Below are 10,436 nucleotides of genomic sequence, written 5' to 3' on the forward strand. Positions count from 1 at the left end.
CCATACATTAATGCTTTGGGAATGAAGTTGTCAAATGATTTATGGATTTCTTCTTTAGTTGTTTTTTATTTTATCCAAGTTTGCAATTGTGTAATATTTATCTAGTGTTGTCATAGAAAGTTTAGTTCATGTTGATTGCAATAACCATCAAAGAGACAATTTGTATGTATGATGCTATGATTGTATATTGACTTGCAATATTGTAGTTTGAAATGTTTTAAATATTTGATAAAAGACGGATTACAATCTAGTGTTTAATTTCCTTGAGTGAAATGTGATTCAATTGAACGAAATGATGGGAGTTGGAGGAAAACCGTTCCATTATATCATACACCATTACACCCGTGTGTATAATACACCCAAAACTATTTATTTTTGTTGCATTTGCTCATTTGAGAGGGCTCGAATAACCAAAATAACACAAACTACTATGCATTTAAATACAAACCAAGAACTAGGGGTGAAGCCATGTTCGATCTTCTAGACTCACAACCAAAGTAACACAAACTAAACTACTCCGACTTTTCTAGGTCCTTAGCGTTATCTTATCCTCAACTTCCTTATGTATACTATTCTGTCCCTTTTTATCGTTCGAATGCTATGTATATATGACTCTGCTGGACATCTTGGTGAATTCCTTGGCCAACAACAAAAAGAATCTTCGTAAATTATGTGGTCAATAATCTCAGTACAGTTTACCAAAAAAAAAAAAAAATCTCAGTACAACTATGGATCGACATTGGCATGCGCTTTAGAGAGTAATCGATATCATGTTTTCGGAATAATTGACACTCTAACAACATTGCTATTAACCAGATGATCTTTAAAGTTTCATTATTATATTCGGGTAAAATTGAAATAAACTACCTTTTTGTCCAATTTTTTTGAAAGAAACCTTTTTTCTTTAACTAAATCACCTTTTAAGTATCTAAATTTTTTATTCCTAGCTTTGGGAATGAGGTTGTCAATGATTTATGGCTTTCTTCTTTAGTTGCTTTTCTATGTATTCAAGCAATTGTGTATGATTATCTAGTGTTGTAATAGAAAGTTTAGTTTATTGATTGCAGAGCTGCAAGCCTGCAATAACCATCAATGAGACAATTAAAATGAGTTTGGTTCATATTTTTTGTTGTTGAAATTACCATACAAATAAAATATGGTGTTTAGTAATTAAATGAGCAATCCCATTTAATCTATGTTACTAGGACTCGGATGAAGTGTCCAAGTATCGGACTCACCCATTTTCTTGAAAAAAATTGTGTTTCTAGTTAAAAATGAAGTGTTCAAGTGTCGGTGTCGGTGTCCGACACGAATCGTGTCGACACGGACACGTAAGGTAAATGAAAGAGTCCAAGTAACATAGCATTTAATTATTATCCATTCTAGTTGTTAATGATTTAACATTAGTATCAAAGTCAATGGATTCGATTAGTTTATTCATTTATCAGTTTAATGTGTACTAAATCAAATCAAATCAAATCAAATAAACCAAATCTTGATTTTCCCAAACTATAGTTGACTTAGATTCAAGTACTATGACTTAACTCTTTCTTTATTTCACCAAAAAAAAAAAACAACTTTTTCTTTATCACATTCAAAATCTCCATGAATGGTGGTGTAAGCACAATGAAATCAATCGTGACATTGTTGTTGTTTGCTGTGCTTATGATTCATGTCGATTTCGGAAGCTGCTTCTCTTTATTTAGATTCAACAATTCTCCTCAACTTTTTAAACAGGTTCCATTCTTTTTTTTTTTTTTCTTTTTTTCATTTGCCATTTGATTGACTTGCTTAGGTGTTTAGTACTCTCTTCAATTTGTTTGCATGATTGTATACTGACTTGCAATATTGTAGCTTGAAATGATGTGAATACTTGATAAAAAGACGGATAACATTCTAGTGTTAATTTTACCTCAAGTAAAATGTGATTTAATTGTTAATGAAATAAAGGGAGTTGGTGGAATAGCGTTCTAATTTACACCCGTGTGTATAGTACACCCAATACTACTTATTTTTCTCGCATTTGAGAATGTATTGTAGCATGTTAGCTGACTTTGAAATATCTGTCATTTTCGGTACAATTTTCTGGTTTCAGGGAGATCAATTGATTGTGAAAGTTGATGAATTAACCTCTACTGATGCTCAACTTCCTTATGCATACTATTCTGTTCCTTTTTGTCGTCCGAATGCTTCGTATGACTCTGCTGGACATCTTGGTGAATTCCTTGGCCAACAACTAAAAGAATCTCCTTATGTGGTCAGTAATCTCAGTACAACTATTTTATGAAACAAACTTATTTGGAAAAGCTAGTTCTGACTATAAACCCCGGTATATTTCGAAATCCTGCAGTTCAGGATGCAGGAACCACAGAAGTGCAGAGTAGTCTGTCGTATCACTCTTGATAAACTATCAGCAAAGTCAATCCAAGAGAAGATTTACGAGCATTACCATGTTAACATGTATGCAAGGCACAAAATCGAATTGCATTTTAACTAACGTTTGTTAATTGCATCCATCTAATGTGTTTGTTTGCTGTGACAGGGTTCTGGATGGACTTCCTGTTGCTCTTCGTTATCAACTTCTAACCGAGGAAGCTGATAATGATTATTATCAGATTGGATACAATTTAGGGCTCATGGGGCGGTATGCTGGTACCGTTGATGTGAGTCCATTTTACTTCATTCGTGTCATATTAGCATGTATGCGCGTAATAAATAATCTTACCTTACCTCTTCTGTACACAGGAAGAAGATATTAGGTACTTCATTTACAATCATCTGGCTTTTACTGTCAAGTATCATAAAGATGATGCTACTGACTTTGTAAAAATTGTGGGATTTGAGGTCAAACCTTCGAGGTAAGTCCCTCTAGTCCTCCCCCCTCCCGCCTTCTCCACCAAACTGCTCTGCTGACCTTATAGGTATCATGATGCACATTCTTTTCGTTGCAGTGTTAGTCGTAAATACGAAGAGAAATGGGATGAAAATATTACAATAACAACTGGAAATTTTCCTTGGGAGGACACATATTCATCTGGTCCTCAACTAGTTCAAGAAAATGAAACAATTGTGTTTACTTATGCTGTCATTTTCCAGGTGAATCATGATAAGTCACACTTGAGTTTTCTTTTCGAGGTTTTTTTTTTTTTTTTTTTTTTTTTTTGCACATCACATTATTCTATCTGTGATTCTATCAACAAATAATAGTCCTGTGTAAACTTTTGTGTCAAACATTGCAATACTAACTATGCTATGTGGATGTTAATAAGTAATTTTTCGACATTTTTCTTATGAACATGTTACAGGAGAGCAATGTTACATGGGAGTCTAGATGGAATACTTATCATCAAACGCAGGCTGATGAAAAGCAATTATATGTAACAATAAATTATTTAGTGACACTTTTTTTAATCTTGGGAGTAGTAGCCATACTAATAATGCGTACATACCATGACATATCGAAGTACAATGAATCTGCTGTACTGGAGGAAACAGGATGGAAACTAGTACACGCAGATGTTTTCAGGCAACCAATTTACTCTGATTTACTCTGCATCTTGGCTGGTACTGGAGTTCAGTGCTTCGGAACAATGATCACTGCTGTTTCTATCCTTGCTGTCCCTGGATTCATCTTGCCTTCAGATTGGGATGAGGTTTGGAGAGTCATTCTCTTCCTTTGGGTGTTGATGGGCTATTTTGCCGGCTATTCATCAGCTCGTCTTTACAAAATGTTTGAAGGCACACAATGGAGAAAGATTTCTGCCAAGACCGCGTTTATGCTGCCTGCACCAGTAGCTATCATTCTGTTCATCTTGAATTTTCTCACCTATAAACAGAATTCTTCAAGTGCTCTTCCACCTGAAGCAATGTTTGTTCTAATCCTCTTGTGGTTTGGAGTTTCGATACCCCTTGTTTTCATCGGCAGCTACTTTGGGTTCAGAACTCGAGCAATCAAAGCTCCTGTTAGAACCAGTAAAATTCCTCGAGAAATTCCTAAACAACCCTTCTATAAACAACCAATCACTTCCATCATTGTAGGAGGAATTTTACCATTTTCAGCTATCTTCTATGAACTTTGGAAGATTTTAATCACTATCTGGTTGCATCAGATTTACCACATTCAGAGCTTTCAGTTCTTTGGCATTCTCATTCTTATGGCTACTTGTGCTGGGACTACCATCGTGTTCTGCTACTTTCATCTCTGTCGCGAGGACTACAGGTGGTGGTGGACTTCATACTTAACATCGGGTGTTTCAGGAGTTTACCTCTTCCTGTATGCTGCTTATTTTCTTGCAGGAAAATTGTATGTAACAAAACCAGTTCCAGTGCTTCTCTTTCTCGGTCACATGCTCATTGGTTCGTTTGCATTTTTTGTACTAACAGGAACTGTTGGATTTTATGCATGTTTCTGTTTTACTAAACTCATATACTCATCATTGAAGATAGATTGATTTGTAAGGCCAGATCCACGGTACATTCGTTTTACAGATTTAAGATGTTGTGTAGATTAATACAAGCATACATATGTCATTGCAGTCTCTTGGTGGTCTAGGCTTACTCTTGTTGAGCTTAATATGTCATTGCTGAATTTTCTGTTCCAACTTCCGGGTATTGTAAATCTGCAAGTCCCCCTTTTGGCTTGGTCTCTCACTTTTAGGTAACCCAAATATTGGTTTAATTCATTGATCGACTGGTGGGAGAGACTATTCTCAGCTAGAGGTGCGCTGTTACTTGTTAGAGTGTTACTATATGTAGTTAGAGACTGTTAATTAGCCTAGACAATTGTAGAAGTTAGCTCCTTATTATCTTCGAATCCAATCTTAAAACACGAAATATATATTATACAGAATGGAAATCAATACTAACATCATCCCTAAGTCCCTAACATACATAATGTTTAAAAACCTTATGTTTGCATATAGAATAAGGCCAAGCTACAATAAAGTAAAGACTAGAATTACGGCAATTACCCAAGAGTAAATACTACTAGCTAGTACATAGTAGAGTTTTACATTAAATTAAATATCTCATCTTTAGAATGACTTGATTCACAAAGCTTGTCTAAGATAATCTCTTATCAAAGTAACATGAATAGCAATTTGATCGGACCTATTATGAGAAGCTAATATGCCAACAACTTCTCCTCGAATGTTAAATATAGGAGCACCTACACAACCCTCTCCCGTAGATATAAATCCACATTGGATAATTGGAATAAGAGGATGAAGATTCCAAACATAGTCATCTTTGTTTATCAAACCAGCACGCATGTCTCTACTTAAACTCACTTTATTCCAAACATGCCCCATGATTCGATATTCCGGAGTCACTCCCATTGATGAAGTAGTAATGGTAGTACCACTAGTACACGGGTCATACCGAGAACACGAGCTCAATCCAGTAGGAATCGTTACATTTTCCACACATCGAAAATGGACGTGACCCAACCCAAATGATCCTACACAAGTACGAGGGTTTGCAACACATACCAAAATTTCTCCCTCGTGTAATGACCCGTCACTTGCAAGGTTCGCAAAGTTGCAATCAACGATGCCTTCCACTTTTAACAAACATAAATCCCACCTATTACGTTGATCTATTAAACTAACGGTCGATATGAAACTATCCATATCTAACCTACGAGCCTCAACAATAACATCGTTATTCAAACCATTAAAGATTTGCGCGCATGAAATTATTACTCCGTTATTGTTAATGCTAAACGCGGTAGCATGTCTCACAACTTGTTCACGTCCCTTTTTGGTAACTCCTGTCACCCGTACAATCCAAACTATAGTTTTCGCCATTTGGTACAAACCAGTGTACCGTTGTTGTTCAGTAACACAAGATGATGAAGCCTATGATATGAAACACAATGTATAAATTAAATTTTGTAACCAAAAAAATAAATACATACAAATATAATACGGAGTATATAATTAAAATGTTGAGTAAAATGGATTACCATAAGAAAATGGAACTCAAGAATAATGTATTTCTTCTTTGCTTCAAAATTTACTAGGAGGGGTCGTATTGTGGGTGGGAAAGGAATTTTTTATCCCAATTCTTAACAACTTGGATCCCTAGCTAGCTTACCATTGCTAGCTAGAAGGGAGCTGATGAGTGAGTTTGTGTAGAATTTTTATCCCAATTTATAAGAAAATAAATATATATAAGAGCATCTTCAATAATGTTATATGGAGTACAAAAAAGAATCTCCCCACAAATTAAATAAAATTGTAAGCATGTAGCTTACTGTTGGAGTGATAAAAGTGATGTAGCTAGACCTCCTAGACATGCTCAAACAAGGTATCTTGTTTAATTTTTCAAAGAAAACATCATCTACTAAAATTATGACATATTTATTTATGATAAAAACTACTTTATTTATTTATTTGTTTTACCCCACTACAATATATGATTGCTCACCATTGGAGCACTTTATAGTTGCAAAATATACAGATATAATAGCTTGAAAATGTGATGTACTCCCTCTGTTTTTAAATACTTGCTCCATTTCTTTATGTGCGGAGTATTAGGAGAAATTGAAAAATTAATAAAATATGGATGTAGTGGGGTATGAGGAATAATAAAAAATTGTAAAAATCAAAAGTAGTTGAGACTTAAGAGAACTGGAGGAGAGAGAATATGAAATTAATAAAACATAATTTATGTCGGGTCCATTAGGTGAGATAAATGAATTAAATATTGTAAAAGATTTCCAAATAAGGAAATAGAGCAAGTATTTTATAATAAAAAACATACATAATAATTATTATGACAAAAAAGTATTATAAAAACAATATAAAAATCAAAGACTCCGCCCACCACTTATAATGGTTAGTTAAGTTGCACGCATTAGGTACCCTAGTAAGGCCCTGTTTGATTCACCTTAAAAAAATAATATTAAGTAAAACTAATTTCAGTTCAGTAAAATTAATTTCAGTTCAGTAAAAATAATTTCAGTTCAGTAAGTATAAGTTCAGTTCAGTAAAATTTAGTTTTCTTAAAAAAGAATTATAATTGAAAATCAGTAAAAATAATTTCAGTTCAGTAAAAATAATTTCAGTTCAGTACAATTAAGTTCAGTTCAGTAAAAATAAGTTCAGTTCAGTAAAAATAATTTCAGTTCAACAAAATTAAGGTGAATCAAACAGGGCCTAAGTAGCAAAAATGATATATTTAGAAGTGTCAATTCAAGTGTGCAAATTGGATTTGTTGAACAGTCAAATTGATCCTATTTTTAAATTTGAGTCATGTGATTATTTTGTTTAAACAAGTCGATTGATATCTTTTTTTTTTTTTTTTTCTTTTTTTACTTCAAATTGAATCACTGTGTAGGTTTTTGCCACCTCCGCTCCACGATTGCAGATTTGCAGGGATAGATTATTACTTTGTTTGTATTACCATTAGAGGCGGGCAACATGCCGAGCATCGAGCCGCCCATAATATTTTTTATTTTTTAGAATAATTTTTAAAATGGATATATTATTTAAATAATTTTATTAATTTAGGTTTATGTTTTTTTTTATTATTATATTATTATTATTGTTCTTTTTATTATTCTTATTTTATTATTATAGTTCTTTATTATAATTTATGTTATTTTACAGTCGTGCCAGCAGGCCATGCTGGCGGGCCAAACTACTGTGTCGTTCGCAAGTTCGTGCCAGATTCTTGAAATTGTGTTCACGGCCCACGGCCCACTCCTCAATCACCGTGTTGTGCCGCTAGTAGCGGGCTCATGCCGTGCCGGGCTAATCTCGTGTCGGGCCCGTGCCGCCCGCGACCCAGGCCCACCTTTAATTACCATCGTTTCATATTATTTGTATCGATTTGACATAAAGTAAAAAGAGAAAATATTTTATCGTTACAAACATAATGTTAAACAGAAGTAATATTAATGTCACAAGAAGTATGGCAGAAAAGGCGTATGATTTGGCCTCTCATAATCTTATCACTCTCATGTGGTAAATGGTTAAGGGGCCTTGTTTTTACGGAAATTTATTTTGGCACACTACTAATTGATTTTGGTACATCTTTATATGAGAATAACACAAATAAGTGTACTCTCATATAAGGATATGTCAAAATTGATGTGCCAAAATCATTTCTCTGTTATTACTACCGAGTATCCCGTATCATTTTTACCTTTGTTAATAAAAACAAAACAAACAATAATAATAATAATAATAATAATAATAATAATAAAAATATATATATATATATATATATATATATATATATATATATATAGCTTGTGAATGAAAGGTCATGTACATCGTACAAACAAAAAGACTTTTGACAGTGTCAAGTCAATTTTCAAATGAGAAAGGGAAACTTTATCACTGATAATGGATAACGCCATAACGGGGCCAATGCCAATATCAAGGAGGTTTTTTTTGTTGACACATCAATACTTTTTAAAGTAGATTGCCAAATTGATTTTTTTTTTTTTTTTTTTTTTTTTTTTTTTTTTTTTTTTTCCCCAGCTCGTCATTATGATCAGATTAATTGCTTTTTTTTTTTTTTTTTAAACAAAAAATAGATTGCCAAATTGCTTTTTTTTTTTTCCCCCCCAAGCTCGTCATTATGATCAGATTAATCCTTTTTCACTCTAATCTCTCTATTTTTTTTTTCTCAAAATTAGTTGTAACTAGGTTAAACCCCGTGCAATGAACAAATGTTTTATTTGAAAAAAAAAAATATACGAGTAATAATCATATAAAAATAGTTTATCGATTGACCTGATATTAAAACGCATAAAATATATTAAAACACTACAAACATGGAGTGATTTCCTTGAATACTGCTAAAATACAAATTAATTCCCTATATAAGTCGGTTTTACAACTATTTCCCACAATACCGTCCACATAGGATCGGTTCCTAGGTTTGGAATTTGACAGTATAGAACCGCTAATACCAATAGAGGTTCTATAATAGAACCGCTAATACCATTAGAGGTTCTATGCATAGAACCTCTACTTTAGCTCACTAGCAACTCTTTGTATAGAACCGCTAATGGTATTAGAGGTTTTACGTAAAGAACCGCTAATACCAATAGAGGTTCTATGCATAGAACCTCTAATACCATTAGAGGTTCTATAATAGTTAAAACCGCCAATAATATGTAATAGTTGTAAGGATTTTTTGACATTTGCTACCATTAAAAACGCCTCTCTTCAGATTCGGTACCATTTTTTTAAAAAATTTTACTTTGCTACCATCAAAATCAGATTTTGTTAAAAACAACTACCACTTAATGGTAAGTTTATTAAAAAAAAAAAAAAGAAAAAAAAAATTAAAAAAAATATTTTTTTTAAAAAAAAAAGAAAAACCCAGCCACCCCATTGCCACCCCCTCCCCTAAACTGCCACCCACCCCTCCCCCTCCCACCTGCCGGCGGCCGGCGCCAAAAGATCGAGTCGGTCGGCGCCGGCGACCTCACCTACGACACCACCCTAACCCCCAAACCCAGACCACCACCACCGACAACCCTATACCCAAAACCCACGAACCCAGATCTCACCACCACCACGACACCACCCTAACCCCAAACCCAGACCACCACCACCGACAACCCTATACCCACGAACCCAGCCCCACCACCACCAACAACCCAATACCCTCGAACCCTATACCCACGAACCCAGACCACCAAAACCACTAAACCCAAACCGTGGAATCGGATATCGAGGGGAAGGGGCTTGGATCGGGTTTTCAAGGGGAGGGGGGCTGGGAACGAGGTAGGATCGGAAAGATTGCGTTTAAGTAGGAAAGAAAATATCTATACTAATATATTAAAAGGCGTTTCTAAAAACGTCTATGTGCCACGTAGACTCTTCACGCGCCACGTCATATACTCAATTCCTCAATACGCCATGTCACTAACTTCATTCCTTAATACGCCATGTCACCCATGCAACCAAAAATAACACTATACGATGCCTCAACTAAATTAAAAAAAAAATGTGGATGAAGAGGTTTGAACACTCAACCTCTAAGAAGAAATGTCATTGTTTAACCATCTAAACAATTGTCACTTATGTTATACTTGCACACAAATTTATGTTATATCACAAAAGTATTGAAAACACTTGTAAATTATTAAATGTCTTTTAAAAAATTAATAGTTGCATGACTAAAAAAAGTAGCAACTCGGGATAACGCCCGGGCTATTCACTAGTTATAGTGTATTAAAATTGCCTAAGATAATTTGACAAATAAAATGAAAAAAAATTGGAGGGAAATTATTTAACCAGATTTTGCCACGTGTCATTTTTTATTCGCCTTTAGTATATAATAATTATTTAGATATATTTTGATATTTAAATTTTGTCTAAATTTTTCAATAAAATTATGTGTTCCTTTTTCTGTGAGGAACATCTTTGTGTTCTTTGATTACTAATAATGGGGTTAATGGGAGAATCGAA

At 34.1% G+C, this 10,436-nt stretch overlaps 1 protein-coding gene across 1 annotated transcript; it reads left to right on the forward strand.

The window, feature by feature from the left end:
* The first annotated feature begins 1,605 nt into the window (after positions 1-1,605).
* LOC145593618 (transmembrane 9 superfamily member 10-like) lies at positions 1,606-4,460 on the forward strand. The gene is made up of 7 exons (XM_081649900.1): positions 1,606-1,737; positions 2,096-2,257; positions 2,351-2,460; positions 2,543-2,657; positions 2,746-2,858; positions 2,952-3,096; positions 3,306-4,460. Exons 1-7 carry the CDS (start codon positions 1,606-1,608, stop codon positions 4,449-4,451), a joined length of 1,923 nt encoding a protein of 640 aa, XP_081506026.1. The 3' UTR covers positions 4,452-4,460.
* Positions 4,461-10,436: the final 5,976 nt, after the last annotated feature.

Source organism: Chenopodium album, chromosome 19 (assembly GCF_948465745.1).
Source record: "Chenopodium album chromosome 19, dcCheAlbu1.1, whole genome shotgun sequence".
Taxonomy (NCBI): Eukaryota; Viridiplantae; Streptophyta; class Magnoliopsida; order Caryophyllales; family Amaranthaceae; genus Chenopodium; species Chenopodium album.